General features: G+C 44.1%; 1 protein-coding gene across 4 annotated transcripts in view; it reads left to right on the top strand.

Annotated features, from left to right (window-relative positions):
- LOC115787831 (growth factor receptor-bound protein 10-like) overlaps positions 1-19,703 on the top strand; it is a 40,766-nt gene that overhangs the window by 19,002 nt on the left and 2,061 nt on the right. For 3 of the 4 annotated variants that reach the window (XM_030740564.1, XM_030740565.1, XM_030740566.1), the window contains 11 exons: positions 795-918; positions 11,149-11,305; positions 13,923-14,038; positions 15,042-15,116; positions 15,553-15,690; positions 15,784-15,894; positions 17,466-17,564; positions 17,664-17,741; positions 19,008-19,124; positions 19,403-19,469; positions 19,582-19,669. In XM_030740564.1, coding sequence (XP_030596424.1) covers positions 795-918; positions 11,149-11,305; positions 13,923-14,038; positions 15,042-15,116; positions 15,553-15,690; positions 15,784-15,894; positions 17,466-17,564; positions 17,664-17,741; positions 19,008-19,124; positions 19,403-19,469; positions 19,582-19,669 — 1,170 coding nt within the window. Of the gene's footprint in view, positions 1-794; positions 919-9,611; positions 9,767-11,148; positions 11,306-13,922; positions 14,039-15,041; positions 15,117-15,552; positions 15,691-15,783; positions 15,895-17,465; positions 17,565-17,663; positions 17,742-19,007; positions 19,125-19,402; positions 19,470-19,581; positions 19,670-19,703 lie in introns of those variants that run through there. The other variant, XM_030740567.1, reaches the window with a different exon arrangement.

Raw genomic sequence — 19,703 nt, forward strand, 5'->3', positions numbered from 1 at the left:
TGCTATGGGGGTTGTTCCTGCTGTCCTCTCTGCCTTAGGCTTTCCAAGTATGCACGTGGACGACGGGTAGATCAAATGAAAGCACCATTTTGACTAAATGAGGTCCTGGCAGACCTCTAAATCTCAGCAATTAATAGTATGATCACCTTCACCACTTTATGTAGAATATGGATTATAATATGCTGAACTTGCTCCTATGAGTGCAAAATGGGTTCAGTAGCATATAGTGACTAAAAAAATGCATGCAGTAGTTGGCAGGAGGTCTGAGAATTTAAGGATAATAAAGTTATTGGAAAGAGAAATGCTTATTGTTACTTAGACAGACATGGATTTATTTCTAGGCCAGAGGCCATCAGCTGGCCAGATTGGACTGACTGTCTCACTACAGCAGGTCTTGTAGCCCTTTTTCTGTGTTTGCTCCTCTTCACTCTGAACTTTAACAGAATGCAAAGCTCAATCTGCCCTGTTGTAAAGTGTCATTAACCAGAATTACATTGAATAGAGTGAGCCTATGACAGCTTCTGCTAATCTGTGTGAATACATTAAAGTAGCTAGAATTGAATTGTCTTTTAATAAAGTTTAGGAACAATTTACCTTTTTTTAATTTTTAGAATCTAAAACTGAGTTATGTTTGCTGTATCACACCCGGTGAGAGTTCAGATTAATGTTTTCACTGAAAATAGGATGGTTGTCATACATTATACTCAAATGACACCCGTGATTATTTGTGTATATATACTCCAGTGTTACTCTCTCACTGAGGCAGTGATATGAATGTGTGTCTCCCTCTGCAGGCACCTGCAGGAAGAGCACCAGCTGCGTCCAGCCTCGCTGCCAGCCATCCCCAACCCTTTCCCTGAACTCTGCAGTCCAACTGGATCCCCTATTCTTAGCCCCATACAGACCTCTGACAACCATGTAAGTTCACCTACACACACACACACCACCTACATAAGTATGCAGTCACCAAAATGATACAGCTGAGTGGAGGAGGCACGTATGGTCAGGTGTTGGAAGACTCCCGACTGATTGGCTATATTTTTGGTGTTCATATTATCAGTTAATCAGAGTTTGTCCTGTTGGTGTGTGCGTATACTGTGTGTGTGTTTTAAAACCAGCTGACTGGCTTGTTATGTTCGGGTTAGAGCAGCATGTGTTGACTTTGGCTGCGTACAGCCTTTCCTTCCATTACACAACAACTCACCCCGGGTTATCTGGCAGTACGTATGTGTTATTGTGGAATCATCATCAATCACATTTACACACACATGCAGACATGTGACGGACATGTTTTGCTGTGGAAGAAGGAGGTGAGCGGTGTCTCCAGGATGCTGCAGACAGAGTGCAGGCTTCCCGTGGCAGAGCCGGGAATATGACTGGGAACATCTGCAGGTCGGATCTCTCTGAACCTTCTGAATCCGTCTGCTGGCTCCGGCAAGACAGGCGCCCTTTTCCGGTTCACACGCTTCAACCCTGGCTCTTAGCGTCACTTTGTGTGCGCGTGTGCGTGTGTCTGTGTGTCTGTGTCTGTGTGTCACAGCCTTGCCCTTCCTTCCCCCTGCTGAGCCTCCTGTCCCAGGAATGTTCCATCCTTCTCAAAGATGTTTTCAGGATGCCCACCCTGAACAAAAAAAGTTATTTTAGATGCTTATTCGCTCACTTGCTTTCTTTACATTTACACTCATACACACATTTTTGTTATTATTAACACAGTTAAAGGCACACAGGTGGCATTATTCACTTCATACGCACACAAAGGCATGTGATAAGCCAAAGCATTATTTTTGCATTTCGTTGACATCATCTCACAAGGTCTGGAGTCAGAGAGCAAGTTTGCAGTTTGTACAAAGGAGCTTTTGTGTGTGGTTGAGTCTGTGAGAGCTGACTAAACATTGCCTCATTTCTCTTTTCCAGATCGTCTTCATTTTGTCCACAGTTTTGTTCACTCGGTTATCATCTAAAGAGCCAAATAATCAGCCAGTACTGGTTACATTTGTGTTTTGTTGTTATCTCACGCAGCTTTAACTTGTGTTTTCTGTCCAATTACTCATACAGATAATGGCTAAGAGGCTTGGCAGGATTTTGTTTTGTCTTTACTTCATTTTTCATTGCTTGTGACCACATTAGAGCAGGCAGGACATTCTTCAAGAGTGCTTAATGGCACAAAAACAGGATGGCGGTAGTATTTTTTTTCCAGGCGATAAAGCTGGTGCTGGAAGGCGTAAAAAGCATGTGGAAAAATCACCTCTAACATTCCACCGTGTTTATCGGAGTCAGCAAAAGCATTTTGGCCGAAGGAGCAGAGGAGGTGGCTGTGAGACTGATAAATGTGTGGCTGGAGGTGATGGGGATCATGGGAACTGGACAAAACCCATATAAAGAAACATCTCCACTGATTGTCAGCAATGATTCATTAATAAAAGGGATGGCTGTGTCAGGTGGGTGGATTGCCATGAAGTTTTAGCCAGACATTCATGGTTCCCATACAATGTATTTTATTGACACTGATTTCTACTACTTGGGCTTGGGGGTCACATAGGTGGAGCTTGCAAGACAGACCAGAAATATTTTTTTTTTTTGTTATATATACACATACAATGTTATATATGTTTTCAAAAATAGGAGTCAAGACATTAGATATGGTTCCTTTTTTTTATTATAGTGAAGTTTTTTGTTTTTTTTTTTTTTTTTTTTAGCAGCAGCCTCCTGACAGCGGACACGTTTCATCCTCACAACCAGCAGCTTCTTAGTTTAACTGCGCTCTTAACATTTATTGTAGTTACTGTGTAGAAACATCAAGGGAGTGTCATAAAACCTTAGCCCCCAAGTCACACAGGCCTTGAGATCGATCGGTGGCCATTGAGGGATAAATGTGTGTTCCCTGACCGGTTCCTGGAGGTTGGTGACATTTGCTGTGAAATAAATAGCAGAAGCCCCGTTCATGCAGGCTTAGAGACCCGTCAGTGACTCCCTGCAACCACTTGCCAACCGGTTGGCAAGTGGTTGCAGGAGGTTGCTGTTAGTGTGAAATTGGTTGCAAAGCGGTATACCGTGGTGCACTCAAAACGTCCTTGCAATTACTTTAGTCACTAGCAGATTATGACACTCGCATGTAGTTTGTAGAGATGACGCTCACTCTGTCAGTTTTGTTAGTATTTGAATAAGTAAGGACAAATATAACTTTAGCTCATGACTAAATACCTGCAAGACTCTTGAAATTCCCGTCTACCAGTGTGGTTCACACTATTTAGAATGCTAATAAGCAAACTGGTGAGCGTGGTAATCATTATTTGCTAAAGGTCTGTGTTAGCTTTGTTGCTCTGAGCACAGTAAACAGAACAAGGCTGATGTTAGCATTTAGCTCTAAGCAATGCTGTGCCTGAGTTCATGCACACAGAGCTGCAGGCATAGCTGTTAGCAGCTTAGTTAGTGATTCATTGACTGTAACATCTTAATAAACCATTAATCGAGCAGCTTTGATGCTTGCCTTTTGAAGCATTGTGTATTTATTAGATTCTAATGCTTAAATCAAGCTCCTTCTGAATCTAATTAAATAAAACCTTCACTGATCAAACTGCTTAAATTCAGCTTATTTAGGAGTAGACAGTCCACAATAAGGCCTTTCATCCTGCCACACTATTTTGGGTAATGTGAAATCCGAGATAACAGAAAGTTGAAATGTGTGCATGGATATGTGCAGATCAGGTAAATGTATTGAACTCTGCGGAGTGTTGAGAATGACTTACACAGCCATGCAGATGGGACTGTCAGACATGCCGTGCGTTGGTCTACAGACATACTTGCATTGTATTTGCATTGGCACGGCTTTATCAGAGGATCTCGCTCCCTCCAGCTGTAGAGCTGGAATCTGGACATTCTTCACTGAGCTTCAGGCTTTCTCAAAGTGATATACAGCTCATACTGTGAGCCAGTACAGCAGCGTCCTCAGAGAATCATAAGCAGGCTACCATGACAAAAAATAACGCGATGCTGCATCTCCATCAGATTTGTGAAGCTTTCTTGCAGTAGTCTGACTGCACTCGATGGTGGACTGGATAATGGCCATTTCCCACGCAAGTTGTTGCATTCTTACACCATAGGGTTCAGTCATGGTCCCCTGGCTTTCACAAGGATTTGGTCAGGTTCTGTCTGTCATTGCTGGACAAATGAGTTTGCTTTGGCACCATGACTGTGGCTGCGACATAACTTCTGCTTTTATTTGTGGCCAGAGAGGGCATTACGAACATCAGCGCCAGCAGGGAGCCCCGGCAGTTATAGAGACCAATCTCTCAGCCTCAACCAAAGGCCTGAAGCCCTGGGTGTTGGCTAACCTCCACACTTTTGAAGTAGTTTTGAGCAAGACACTGAACCCTTTTCCAGCTCTTGCTGACCTTGACCTCTGACCCCCTCTGGAAAGATTTAAGAGAAAAGAGGGTTTTAATTAAAAAAAGGGATGTGAAAAACCCCAGTTTCTCATGGTTTGTTGTTCAGCATATGGTTTCATTATTGAAATATTTGATGCTTGCAAAATTTTTCAAAGGTTAAAGCTGATTATGTACAAAGAGGAATCATACTTGGCTGCAGTCTGCGGTCATTAGCTGCGCCAGCAGCAGGGCTCTGGGGATGGCAATGTCGGTCAATTTTTCAGCAGTGTTGCCACCACTTTGGTCCAGACTCAAAAACCAAAACTAGTTCTCAGAGGGTGAAATCTGATGGCTTTGAATTCCCATACTTTGTTTCTCAGCATTGGCTTAATTTAATGGACAGCCACTTAACATTGAGCCAGCTTCAAAGAAGAATTACTTATTGTGGTATATCAAATTAAACACAATGCAAAAATGCTTCATTCATCAGCATGTGTGAGCACCTCTATAAAAGCAGAAGTTTTGGCAGTTTGCTGGTCTGGTGCGTTTAAGTGTGTGCTAACCCCATGGTACAATCTTCCCAGCAGTGGACAGATGAGACCAAAGTGGAGTTGTTTGACCATAATTTACAGCGCCACATCTGACAAAAACCAAACACAGCACATCAGTGCCAGCCATCAAGCACGGTGGTGGAGTGGTGATAATTTGGGCTTGTTTTACAGTCACAGTACCTGGGCAGTCATTGAGTTGTTCGTGAACTCCTCTGCATACAAAAGGGTTCTAGAGTCAAATGTGAGGACAATGATCCCAAGCACACCAGCAAATCTGAAAAAATAAAGAATTGAGGCATTGCAAATGGCCCAGTCAAAGTCCAGATCTCAACCTGATTGAAATGAAGTGGTGAGAATGAATGCCTGCAAACCTCAATGAAATGAAGCAACTGAAAAGTGGGCCAAAATTCCCCCACACTGATGCAAGAGACTGATGAAGTCATATAGAAAATTACTTCAAATTATTGTTGCTAAAGATGGTTCTACAAGCTGTTGAATCATGGGGTGTACTTAGTTTTTCACGGGATACAACCTTCAAGATTCATTGATATCTACTTTTTTTAATGGCATAGAAAAACATGTTTTCCTCTGTTTGACCTACTAAACTTATCACTTTCTCTGAGTTAATTCTTCACTTTTCTCTATCTCTAATTTTAATAAATACCTGAAAAAGATGCTGAAAGCAGTCTTTTAATAGCTGATCTGTATGCAGTGGTTCTAAGTATTAAGCAGTTCATTTGTTGATCTGTAGCACTGTAGCTGTTATTAAAAACTAATTTAAGACTAAAGCCCTGAGTCGCTCTCTCTCTGTTTAGTACTCCTACCTCCCCCTTTGTCTGAGGTCAGCTGATATACTTCTGCACGCAATGGTCTGCTGACCCAGTGCAATCAGATAAGGTGTGCATGTGTGTGTGTGTGTAAAGATGGCAGTGAAAGCTTGCTCACCCAAGTCAGCCCATAATGACAGGATGCACAAGCTCCTTGTTATGCAGTCACGAGGTCACAGCATATTCTCACGTAAATCATCGTGCTTTGTGATACATTTTAATTTAGTCACTTACCTGAGTGGGATTTGGCGCAGTTGTGTCTCTGAATGAATGGCTTGTGGTCTGTGTGTGTGTGTGTGTGTGTGTGTCATGAAGATTTACAGGAGTCTGACACATACTCACTCAAGCTTGAATGTATTTTCTGAAGATTGCATGGGGTCATTCCTGTCATAATTGACTGTAGATTCAGTTTTCCCTTTGAAACTGTAATAATGCAGCCAGACAATTTAAAAAAAAAAAAAAAAAGATGTGTCAGGGACTTCAAACTGTAGGTGTTAGTTATAATATCGTGGAAAAATTAGCCTTTGTGTTCTGGTAACTTTTGCATTTCCTCTGCAGTCACAGGGAAGCCACCACAGATTTAATCACAATCTCTGCTGTAAAGCAGAGCAATAACTGCATCCACAGCTGCATCCTCCTGCTCTGACCATCTGGGGGCGCTGTACAGATTAATGCTAGTTGTGGCTCCTTCTCCCCCAGTTTGGAAGACAGAAATTCTTTGTCAGCATCTGATTGCAACTCTGATATTAACATGCACTGAATCCAAATTCCTGAAGAGGGACTTTATCCACATTCTTCAGATTTTATCAAACAAGAACAATGAGACTATATCCTCTACATGACCAAACTAGGCAGCAGGTATTGATTTGGCTGTGGAGTTGGGGAATGGTGAGCTTTGTGTGTCGTCCTCAGACAAATTAGATGACAGACGACGCGTGGAAGGGATGTGGACCTTTGCAGGAAGATAAATCATTGTTCTGCCAAATCCACTCATAGCTCTGCTTTTATTTTGCTATGTGGTGGGTTAAAAACTTTATTGCATCGATTTCACCTATGCCCACGTGAGCAGTCTTTAGACATGAAAGGTTCAGTATAGTAGATGTCAGTCAGTCTTTTGGCTGACATATGTATGTGCATCTGTGTGTGTGTGAGAGAGAGCATGCCATGTCCGTGGTGGGTCACGGGGAGACGAGCCACTCAATGAAATTCTGCAATGGCGCTCCAGTGAAGTAAAATTGAGTTTCGCCCGTCTGCAGAGCTAATAAGCCTTGTCTGGCCTGAAACCCGACCACTCACAGACACGAAAGACAGATGACGCTGTAATAGAGCAGGGTGGGAGTCACCACCAGCCAGAGTTCAAATACTGACATTAGCAATGAGCGTGTTAGCCTGCTATGGCAGCATCGTTTGGAAGTTTGTTTCTGCTGGTATGAAGTTTCAGTCTGGGAAAATATCAGGATAGCAGCGGGGAGAAGAGCTAGAAGCTGAAGACACTGCCAATCAAATTTTGGAGTTCTTTTTGTAAATTATAGACTTTGAATCTTCTGGGCTGAGGAGGAGAGCGGCCATCTGGCTTCTTATCAGCACACAGTTTAAAAAAAACAAAAAAAAAAACAGCATGTGTGATGTTACGGCCTCATTAATGCTCTTGAACATATCTAGTTTTTTGGAGGACTGTATCCAGTTTTTTAGGGGAGCACCTTGCTTATTTCAGCAGGACAATACCAAGCCACTACTGTGTGTATATTACAGCAGCTTGGCTCTGTCATAAACCTGTGAGTCACTGAAATATTTGGCATGTTATGACCTGAAAACTCTGAATTAAAGTCCCAAATCTGTCAAGACTGGGAAATGTCACACACAAGGATGGAGTGGCATTCCATCAGCGTTCCATGACAATTCAAGCATGTTTGAATTGTCATGGATTTAAACGACAAAGTCAGTGTGTGCATATGTCTGGGTGTGTCTGTTTTAGCTTGTGGAGGAAGGTGTGTGTACATAGTTTTAGAGTCCCATAAACCTCTTGGTCATGTAGGTTTAACCCTGTTATAGGTTATTGTGTTTGACGTCTGCCCCTGAGTGTACTGCGCTTGTACTGTGTCTGTCCATGACCTTCCAGTCCAGTATGCTGTGACTCTGAGCCCTCTTTGCATGCGTTGATATGCATGTGTGTGTTGCTGTAAGCAGCAGGAGACACATAACCTCACCCTCTGCTTGTGGAGAGAGATGAGTGGGAAGTGGCGGTGGGGAAACAAGTCAAGGTGAGCTAAATTTCATCATGCAAAGATAAAATTAGGTAAAGGGATTACATGGCACAGGATTTTAAGGTTTCCAAGGACCTTGAGGGTAAAATTATCAACAAATCAACACACAAAAAAGAAGAAAAGGGAGTTTAAACAGATAAAAGAAGGAAAAATGCTCCGTTAGCTCGATGTGACTCAAAAAGTGAGCTTATTGTCTTTTCCTATACCCACCCTTTGTTCATGTTCTCATTATATTTGGGATTCTGCAGTATCTGTAATCAGCATAAACTCAAAAAGAGCTCTGTGTTATACTATTCTCCAGATCGCTGCCAAACTGCAGCATGAGGCTGGAGGAAAAGTCGAGCAGTAAAGTTTAAAAAAAAAAAAAAAAATCTGCTGGACCTGGTCTTCATAGTTTACATTTTGTCTTCCTTTTTTGAGTGTGTGTGTGTGTGTGTGTTGGAGTGTGTGCGCTTCAGTTGGCGCGCACACTGTATTAGGGGCCAGCTGGGCTGGCCTGTGCTCTACACATGAGCCTGATTATGACTCAGTATTGCATTACTGACATTCCTCCATAGCTCTCCCTCTTTTCGCGTTCTCTATTCCTCTCCAGCCCCCTCCCTTCGTTTTTTTTATAGGCCTGTTTCTTTTTCCTCTGTCTACCTCTGCTGAGGCTGGCCGGGTTTGCTGAGCAACCTACCCACCTATCCATCCCTCCCTTTCTAGCTATCCCTTGACACCCCACCCCCCCACCCCCCAACCAAAGATTATTTGCCCGGCATGTGATCCATGCAGCCTCAGATCGAATCACCCCAACTTTTTCTCCCCCCTCTTCCAGCCACCTTTTCAGCGAACCTTGAAGCCGTCATTGTGCGTTACACATGTTGCTCTGGTCCTAACACCCTTGCATAGTATTTCACGTACAGCTGAGGAGGAGGAGGTGGAGGAAAAGGAAGAGGAGGGAGGATAAGAGGGAGGGAGGGGTTAGAAATTGAAACCGTTAGGCAGCTCAAAGAAAATGTCAGTGGGTGCGTAAGAATAAGGGGTGTGTGTGTGTGGGGTGGGGGTGGGGGGGTGATTGGCTTAGTAGTTTGAGCTTGTTCTTTCTATCCTCGTGCATGTGAGGAGGTGTGGATGTGCTTTAGGGAGAGAGACTGTTACTTTTGGTGCAGCGCCATCAGTAAAAGGAGCTAACAATGTTTTTTTTTTTTTTGTGGGGGGGGGGGGGGGGGTCCTCTTTTGGGACAGGGGTTGGGGTGGGGTGGGGGCGTGGGGGTTGGATGAGAGGATTGAAAAGCAACCCCGAAGATAATAGTGTAGCGTACGTGACAGGTAGCAGCTCACCGTTTAAAAATCCCACACTGGGTTAATCCTGTGTGAGGAGGGGAGGGAGGGGAGTGGTAGAAGAGGAGGAGGAGAGGAGCTACTGTTCATACCACTCCTCGCAGCTCAGTCTTTATGCTGCCCAGCACGAGAAGACCGGAGAAGACGGGGGCTGGCTGTCTCTCCCCCCCCCCCCCCGTCTCGCTTCCACTCGCGTCCTTCCTCTGTCACTTCCTCCCCCTTCTTTCCTCTTACCTCTCTAGCGTTCTCCTTGCCAGTTTCTCCCTCCCTTTCTCTTTCTCTCTCTCTCTCTCTCTCTTCCTGACTTCCTTTCCTCTCTCTCCTCCTGTTTCCCTCCCTCCCTCTCTCCCGCTCTGTCCCTCTGTGTCACTGGAGAGCGTCTCAGTGTGAAAATGCCATCCTGCTCTCCAGACTGTTGCCTCTTACAGGCTGTGGAGGTAAGAGACTTTTGTGTGTGTGTTTTTGTTTTCTGGGTGTCTGTCATAAGCTTTGTGTGTGTGTGTGTGTGTGGTTGTCAGTTTGCAGTGATGGGGACGTTTGCACCCCCCCCCCCCCAACTCAAATCAGTGTGTTTCAAACTTTTCTCAAACAAAACTCATGCATCATAAATGCACCTTTTTTTTTTTTCACCCCCGATGGCATCTGGGAAGAGAGGAGGCGGTCTTCGGGCTCTGCAGGGGCAAAGAGTGCTATGACGCCGTTTCTGGTTGCATCGGGAGTCTTTCTCTATGTCGGCATGCTGTTGCTCCTGACGTTCTGTGTCTTTTCCAGGCCGCCTCTGCTGCCGTTTATTTGGCATTTTGTGCATTCCCACTCTGTGGCGCGTTGGTCCAAATTAATTTTCCGTGCACCCCCCCCACACACACACACACACACACACACACACACACACTGCCTTCCATCCCCTCGCCCATCACTAGGTTTTTCTCTTGTTTCATGTAATTTTCAGCAGTTGCTCCCTGGTGGCTGCCTGCTGTGACCAGAGGATGTTGGGACGTGGGTGTGTGAGAATACCCGCAAGAGGCACCTACCATTTCTAAGATTTAGAAGATAATTTTGTCTGTGTGGTTTTCTCATATTTGTGAGGGCGATCTCTCCGTGGTGTGTGCGCGCGCGCGCGTGTGTGTGTGTGTGTGTGTGTGTGAGAGAATCTGCTCATACAGTGGTGTGAAGCAGCTGGCCTGTGGTTATCTGTGCAACAACACACTCGAAGAAGGCAAAATTACACCCGGCTTAAATGTCGCTCTGGGCACTTGGATGAAATGGTTCAAAATGGCGCAACAATGGGAGGTACTTGAACTCTGCCCGCTTGCTGCTCCCGGCGGTGACATTTTTAATGACAATATACAACATGAATAAATCCACCATACGCTTTCAGCATCAAAGTTCAGATCTGTGGGTTTTTTAAGCTTTTTCGCAAGAAGATATGGGTGTATGTGAGGGAAACGTCCATTTAAGAGACGTACGCCTGAGTAAAGTTTTTTGAGCTGTGGACAAAAGAGCTGAACTGAACACTCAGGCACCGGCCAACCTTTCCTGGACGTCATCCTTCTTATTATTTTAAGCCCTTCTCCTGTTCGAGTGACAGAATATTGCGAACAGGACTTGTCAGAGCACCAGGTTATGGAGGTAACTGTAGGCTATGATCTGTTATATTCTCAGTTTTTCTTTTTTTCCTTTTCTTTCTCTGCAAACTCAGATTCCTGATAGCAACTCCATGCCTCATCATTTTTTTTTTGTTTATTTTCCGCTTTGGAAAGCATGACCTTTGCTGCTGTCATATACATATCCCCATCATCCCTCCTGTGTGTGCTTTCAGATAGTGAAGGTGTGGAGCGAGGATGGGGCCGGTAAAGTCGTGGAGATTCCAGCCGACATGACCGCCAGAGATATGTGCCAGCTGCTGGTCTACAAGAGCCACTGTCTAGACGACAGCGCCTGGTCACTAGTGGAGCACCACCCCATCCTCGGCATTGGTAAGAATCTCTGTGTTTTCTGTGCGCATCCCAGTGTGGATAGCAATGCCCTGTTCTATATATATATATATATATATATATATATATATATATATATATATATAGATATAGATAGATAGATAGATAGATATTTTTTTTTTTTTTTTTTTTTTACACACCTACCTACATACATATGATGAAACATAAAAAGGTGATTAAACGCCATTCTAAGTTCTGAGGTCAACACATTGAAATCTGTTACATTATAAGTTACATTAAAAAAAAGAGGTTTAATTTTGCTTGTTTTCTGTAAATAAAAAAGGATGCTTTTTTTTGTAGCAAGCATGTAGGCCACATAATGTGATTCATCAAGAAAGTAATAAAGTTTATTTATTTTAGCTTTTCAAAAGAATCTAAAAGCGTCCCAGTAAAGCACTGCATATATGACTGTAGTGTGTTCTTCTCCGCAGGTGTGCATCAGTCTTATATCTAGCGTCTCTGTCGTTTTGTGGCTTTCTGCTTGTGTGTGTGTGTGTGTGTGTGTGTGTGTGTGTGTGTGTGTGTGTGTGTGTGTGTGTGTGTGTGTTTGCCCTGTGTATTCACTTGAGCACAGCACAAGTGCTTGTATGGCTATACCACTTGAGAGGGAGGTGTGGTGGTTGTAGGATTAAGCATTTTCCATGTTCTACTCACATGCTTTTCCCTCCCAAACAGTTTGCTCAGGGTGGGCGAGAGGCTGGAAAAAAAGGAAAACTTAAGACTCGTGCTCCGCTTCTTCACTTTTGCTGTGCGTCCCTTTGAAGCTTTACTCTTTTTTTTTTTCTCTTCTCTGGGTCTGTCTTTGTCCTCTATGAGGCTTTCCTCCTCTCGAGTCGTATTTTTAGAGTCAAAGGATTGCTTTGTGCTTTCCTGCTTGATCTGGGGGTTTTTTTTTGGGGGGGGGGGGGGGGGGGGGGGGGGGGGGGGCACCGGAGAGATGGAATGTGAGGTGAGGAGAGGGAGAAAAAGAGAGAGACAGAAGGTGGGGGTGGAGGGCGGAGAGGCTTGGACTAAAGCGTCATACCAGAGCTGCGAGGAGCCAATCGTTGGCCTCTATTGGACGAGCCCCTAACATTTCTAGCCAATCCGTCTTTTCTTAACTGTCCACAGGAAATGCCCCTGCTTGTAGCCAGCGCGTGCACGCGCACGCACACATGCGCAGAGTCCAGACATTTCCACCCCTAAACTGCAGCCAGAGTTGAGCACAAATAAGTGACTACAGTTTCAGTTCAGAAATGCGTGTTTTGCTTTAATTAAATGGAACTTTGGAGTTAGTCTAGAAAGGAAAACCCTGGATGCTCTCACTTTGCATGGAAGTCTACGTCTAACTGGAACATCCTGCCACTATCAGTTTCTTATCTGCATCACTCTGTGATCATATGCCTTCAACTTTAAGAAAGAGGAGAACACGGACAGACACACACACACACACACACACACACACACACACACACACACACACACACACACACACACACACACACACACACACACAGAAAGTAACTGGGCCACGGTGGTGCACAGTGAGCAGGTTAGGTCTCTGTGAGCTCTTAATGTGTGGTTGTGTATTTGTCTGTGGTTTGTACTTTGCTTATGGCTTTGCTGCTCTCAGCAATCAGCCTAAATAAATGACATCATCTTCCTGCAAGCCCCTCCACCACCATCCCCTCCTCCTCCTCCTCATCCTCCCCTTCCTCCCCCCTCATTCTCCATCTCCTCTCTACCTTCGCCTCCTCCCTCCCTGCCTCGCTGTGCTTCTTCCTCTTCACTGCCCCTCCTCATTTAACCTCTTAGTTCCTCGCTCGTCTCTTAGTAACAGGCGATTTTTCTTGCTGCGTCATTGTATGCAACAGTACAACCGCTGATGTAGTGGCAAATGTAGCTAAATTCCTGCTGGAATAACTTTAAAGTGGTGCTGTTATGCTCATTTGCATCTCTGCATTTTAATTGTTGGACTCTAATATACCAGCTTTGCATAAAACATGGTTCAAAATAATTCTTATTTAGCCAAGACCACACCTTCAGTCCTTCAGTTCATCCTCTGAAATGAGCCAGCCTTCTTCTGATTGGCTGCACCTTGTAAACAAAAGGTTCTTACACTTATTCTTATATGTGAACAGCTTATTTTTACACTGACTTTGATGGAAAAAAACCCTCCAATTGTGAATTAAAGTATCCTAATGTTTCCAGTGTACAGCAAATTTCACTGCGATTACATTTAGTTTCAGCACCTCATGAGCTGTTGGTTCTTGCTGCTGCAGGATGCAGTTACAGCTCACAGTAAGTCCTTTAGTGACAAGGACACTTCCAAATATGTTGTCAACATAGGAGGGGGAGAAAAAGGGAGGAGAGAAACAGAGTGGAAATACATGCAAAAGAGCTGCTTATTATGCTGCATACGAGTCCTTAAAATTCATCTAAATGAGAACAATGAGCAGTGTTTTTGACATGAAATTCACTTTAGCATATGAATGAGCCCTAAAGCTGTGCACACAGATTTAAAACCAGGGTTTGTGTCAGACGCCCCGTCCCTGAGGGCAATTTTAAAGACGACCCAGCTGAAGTGACTAACACTGCCTGTATCTGTGCCCTCATTCAGAGAGATGTCTGGAGGACCACGAGCAGGTGGTTCAGGTTCAAGCCTCCATGAGCAGTGACAGTAAATTCCTCTTCAGGAAGAACTATGCCAAATATGAATTCTTCAGGAACCCCCTGGTGAGTCTCCTACATCCCTGAAATGACCTTTCTGTGACTGCCTCAGTTTAGCACGCAGCCCCACACAGCCACGTAGACACAGCAACACACACACACATACACGTCCGTGCAAAGAGAGAGAGGGAGAGAATTGGGGTTCAAAAGGTTGTTGTGTTTTCGGCGTATTTTTTTTTTTTCTAGGAGCTTTTAAATCACCTTTTGGTCATTTTCTATTCAAAATCTTCAATTAATGTCACAAGACAAAGAGTCACAGTTGAGTCACAGTTGGGCCTCTGAGCTCAGTAATTAACAATGCCAAAATCTCACTCTGCATCGCCTGTTTCGTTCTTCTTCCTGGAGGATGCTAACCATTTTTGTTAAAACTCGTCGTTATCCTTTTCCTCCCGTTCTTCAGATAAGTGCCAAAATCTAAAGCTGTTCATCATTTTAAAGACTTGCACCTACTTCTGAGAGCCAGCAACTCAGCGCTATGCAGGCTGCGTGGCATCTTTTTGGTGATGTGGACGCAGCGTGCGGCTGTGCTGTTGCGTGCTGGCCGGGTATACGGTGACATTATTGCTGTGGGTGATTTAGGTGTGTGCCAGAGCCAGCAGGTGACCTCAGCTCTGTGGTAATGAGCACAGTAAAACACCAGAGTGCTGGCCACGGCTTGTCAATCACGCTAAGAGTAGCGCTGCTGGCTAAAGGGGATTACATCAGCGGGTGAGATCATACTGCATCTACTCCTAGGGCTGGAGTGCCCTCTCTCTCTCTCTCTCTCTATACACGCCACTTTGTCTTTTAGTCCTTCTGTTTATTGAACACCCCCACCCACCACCACCACACACACACACACACACACACACACACACACACACACACACACACATAGACACACACACACAGAGCTGATTCTGGACAGAGAAACGCTGTCCTAAGTGGTTTGTAGTGCCTCTCTCTTTCTTTGTCTCTTTGTCTCTCGCTCATTGCTGATCTCTCTCTCTCTCTGTGTCTTTCCATCCAGAACTTTTTTCCAGAGCAGATGGTGGCTTGGTGTCAGGAGTCTGATGGCTCAATTCCTCAGTCACAGCTCTTACAGGTGAGATGATGACTCAGTGAAGCAATACTATACACTATACGAGCCCTGATGTTTCAGAGTGTTACCTCAGCCTGATTTAATCCTCCACCTAGATCCTCACTCTGGAGTAGCCACACCGTCATGAGTGAAAGCACGAAAATGTTCACACTGCGACTGCTTTTTTTTTTTTTTTTTTGGTAATCCATCTGTTCATCCAAAAATATGCACGCACATGCACAGACAGTTATATTATTGTGCTGCACTCCATTTGCTTTTAGATTTTTAGGAATATAAAATGAGCTGCCTCATTATTTCACTGTGATATCCACACGTATTTGTCCAGGGACATGCCATTTCCATCATGTACCCAAACATTTGTGCTGTAGCCAGTTTCCCTCCAGCTGTATCACCAATAGATGATGTGTGTGTGTGTGTGTGTGTGTGTATTCCTCCCCAGAACTTTCTGAACTCGAGCAGCTGCCCAGAGATTCAGGGCCATCTGTATGTGAAAGAGCCTGGACGCAAGTCCTGGAAGAAGCTCTACATGTTCCTGCGGCGCTCCGGTCTTTATTACTCGGCTAAAGGAACATCCAAGGTGATAAATTATTGCTTTATTGATTGAGGAACTGGTGGGAAGTATTATTAGATTGATAGTAATACATCCCTCCTCTCCCTCCGCACCAAACAGGAGCCCCGACACCTGCAGCTGCTGTCAGATCTGGAGGACAGTAACATCTTCACCGTCATCACGGGCAGAAAACTTCACAACGCCCCCACGGACTACCAGTTCTGCATCAAGGTAACACACAGGCAAACCACAGACTGTAAATAAAGATGTAGCCAAAGCGACATCAGCCACTGGTTTGTGAAATCAGATTTTGAGGCTTTGATTTTATTTATTTATTTATTTTTTTAGCATTTTGGCCACTAGGTTGTTATTTCTGTGGAGCCAGATGTGACTGGATTTGGATGGTCCGGAAGCTGCATCCATAAACAGATATGTCCTATGTGTGGTTAAATAACACACTAACCAAAACTGGAGCAAAGACTTCTCGGACAATTTGTGCAGGCATCCACCTATCGGTTAATCAATTATGTCCTAATACTGCATGACTTTCAACTTTTAATAATATTTCAGTGTGTCAGTTACAACATAATTCACCTCTCATTCTGCTGTCATCAAGGAGAGGATTGGCTATGCAGGCACACAACTGTTTTTTATCGACATGTTTATCGACTGTTGGGAATTTTAACATTGAAGTCTATGGGGATTGGCTCACACTCTGTCTCAAGTGGCCATTACAGGAAGTACATCTTTTAACATTGGTCCTGGAGACTTGAGATGAATACTTCACCCTGAGCAACTCAGTTAAGAAGATTAATCTTTAACAGCTAAACAAGTCTCGTTTGGCTTTTTCCAATTAAAAAAAGGGTGTTCTCCTTTTAAGTGAATAGGGATACTGCTAATTTCTACAGATCTGAAACCGCATGCTATTTGAAAGTAGCTGTCCTGGCTGAAGCAGCACTTTTGAGATCTTTATTTAGGTCAATGGGTGTGGGTGTGTCTGCGTCAGAGGACACATGGGTTAAAACTGCCCAGCGGGGGTTTAAACACACACTCAGCACTGTGCCCCACTCTGGGAGGTATCTGTGGTGGGTCACCTGCTGATCTGGGATAAGCCCAGTGGGATAAGCTGGGGATGGTACAGGGAATCTGGCCCACCTAACCTCTTCACCTCTTTTTTACACACACACACATACACACATACACACACACACACACACACACACACACACACAGACTAGACGACTGGCATGTCAGATGCTGTCAGCGGGGGTGACAGTGCAGGATTGGGTAAGGGATTGTACTTGCTGGGGCTGTGGGGGGTGGATTGTTGCCATAGTGACATGAATGAATTGATCAGTATGGGTTTGTATTTGGGGAGCAATGTGCCTAATGCCCTTGTTAGCAGTGGAGGGAGAAAGGAAGAAGTCTAAGCTCTGATGTTGGAGTGAGTCACTTGGAAAGTTGCAAATTACAAGTTAAAAAAAAAAAAAACTTTGTACAATATGAAAATGTGTAATAAACAATTAATAACGATGTAATAAATCATGCATGTCTAAAAAGGATTATTTGGGAAATGCTGATTTTTTTTTTTTTGGAATAAACTCCAAATTTCTGATGCCTCTCAAAGCCCAGGAGTCTCAAACCTTTGCCGTCATTAGAGCGCAAACCTGTGCTAAGGAACATAACAGTGGTCGCACTGTGACTGTGCTCTCCGGCATCACATGAGGCCTTATTACCGTTCGTGTTTGCGATGTGCATCTCGTTAATCTAATTCCCCGCTGCGTCTTTTGTTTGGTCGACAGCCCAGCAAAGTGAGGAGCGACTGTAAGGAACTGAAAATGCTGTGTGCGGAGGACGAGCAGAGCAGGACTTGCTGGATGACCGCCTTCAGGCTGCTCAAAGTAAAACTCTTTACTTTTGTGTATTGTAGTTAAACATTATTGATTTAGTCAGTACTTGGACATTAAGTTGATGCCGTCTCCTCTCTCCTGCCTCCGCAGTATGGGATAGTGCTTTATCAGAGCTACAACGTGCCCCAGCAGAGGAAGGCTAACCTCTCACCTTTTACTGCCCCTGTGGTGAGGATCTGCTCTCTCTGACATCACCTTATTGCAACTCTGCTCTAATGCCGAGACCAATCCAGATTGATCCATTAATTAGTTGACCGCTAATTGAACTGGAAACAAGTTCACTTTGTGCCTCGCTCTCCTTAAGAGGGAAAAACGCAGTTAGATTCATTTGTTTTATTTTTGCATACACATGGTGACGTGCGTATAAAATTCTTATTCACAGGCTCATGCTGTTATTGACCTTTTTTTATCAGGTCATGCAGTAGTTTAAAGCCAAAGGTCCTTTTTTTTTTTGCACAGCGTATGAAAGATTGTTGTTTTTGTAGATACGCAGTACAGGCCTGCTGTGTAAGATCAACTCTAATCCCCTCCCACCCTGAGGTGTTGAAAAAGGTGTCATAAGCTCCTTTGGAAAGATTGTGATTTGAATTCGGTCACAGTTCTCTACAGTCTCACTTTGTGCCCTGACTTTTTGAAGATTAGAGACTTTGGTATTGGGCTAGCCTGTAATTAAAACTTCAGCTGTACACTCATGAATCTGAAGCAGTTAACGCAGGGCTGCAGCTATAAGTTACTTTTTGTATCAAGTAATCAATGCCAGCTCAAAATAAAAATTCCACTCTGTTTTCCTGCTGTGTTCTGCAGGAAAACTGAGTGTAATTTTATGAATGCAATATGAAATGAGAGTAATGATGTATGACGATCAGAGCCATTAGGAGATGGTTAGAAAACCTATGAAAATGGGACTAAGAAAGACCAATTCATTAAAATGCTGAAGGAAGCACAATTTGGACGTTTGCTTTGACAGCAATTCCAAAATGATTCAGTATGGGACACTTTAATTACCATATTTAAGGAGCCAAATTTAAAACAGCAGATCTTTATGCAAAGTTTTTTTTTTTTAAGGCTATGTGAGTTCTTCTGAAAGGTGTTAGGGGGATTCAAAAAATAATAATGACTCCTAAAAATGAAAGTTAGATTGGATTAGTTTGTTTTTTTTAAGAAAATATTCATTTATCATAAGAAAAAAGTGATTTGAGCTCCACAGCCAGATCATCAGGAGAGGTGGTGCTTTTCCTCAAACAGGCATTTGTGGATTGACTAAAGTGGGTCTGTGTGCAGACAGGATTTGTCATGCTCCAGTGAGTGTGTCTGGCTTGTTTGACCCTTGACCCTTGTCTACCAACCCTCCACCCTATTTCTTATATTACCCCCTCCCCCTATCCCGCCCCCAACCACCACCACCCTCCACACACCCTCCCGCCCTCCTAACAGCGAAGTGTATCTGAGAACTCCCTGGTTGCCATGGACTTTTCTGGGCGGACGGGCCGCGTTATCGACAACCCCGTCGAAGCCCAGAGCGCCGCCGTGGAAGAAGGGCAGACCTGGAGGGTAAGCAGAGGGAGCTTGGATTCTATTATGCAGTGTAGGGTTAGACATATTCAAGCTTCAGCTGCTAGTAGAGTCTTTCTTACTGGACTAAAAAGATTTAAGACGAGTGCGTCACACTGAACCATTTTTTTGTGTGTTTTGGTCCAAAATCATGTTCAAGCATATTCTACTTTGCAATGAGGGCTACACAAGTAACAGTCATGGGTTAGGGCTGGCAGACTAATGCGAGGAATTGTGTTTTAGATGATGATATCTAATGATATATTTGGCGTTTATAGAAAAGGAGCCAGCGTATGAATGTCCTGGGCAGTCCCAGCCCCCTGCATCCATCCTCTCTGAGCACAGGTACTCTCACTAGCCCAGCAATAAGAGAATGAGCAAGTAAACCAGAAAGTACACCAGTGTAGTGTGGTTACAAACATGTCCTGAAAAACATCTCAAAATGTCTGTTTTTCAGTGATCCACAGGACACAGGTGTGGTTTCATGGTCGCATCATGAGAGAGGACGCCCACAAAATGATGATACAACAAGGCCAAGTAGACGGGTGAGTTACGGCATTATCGGATGGAGAGCGCTCC

The sequence above is a fragment of the Archocentrus centrarchus genome, chromosome 11 (assembly GCF_007364275.1).
Source record: "Archocentrus centrarchus isolate MPI-CPG fArcCen1 chromosome 11, fArcCen1, whole genome shotgun sequence".
Lineage (NCBI taxonomy): Eukaryota > Metazoa > Chordata > Actinopteri > Cichliformes > Cichlidae > Archocentrus > Archocentrus centrarchus.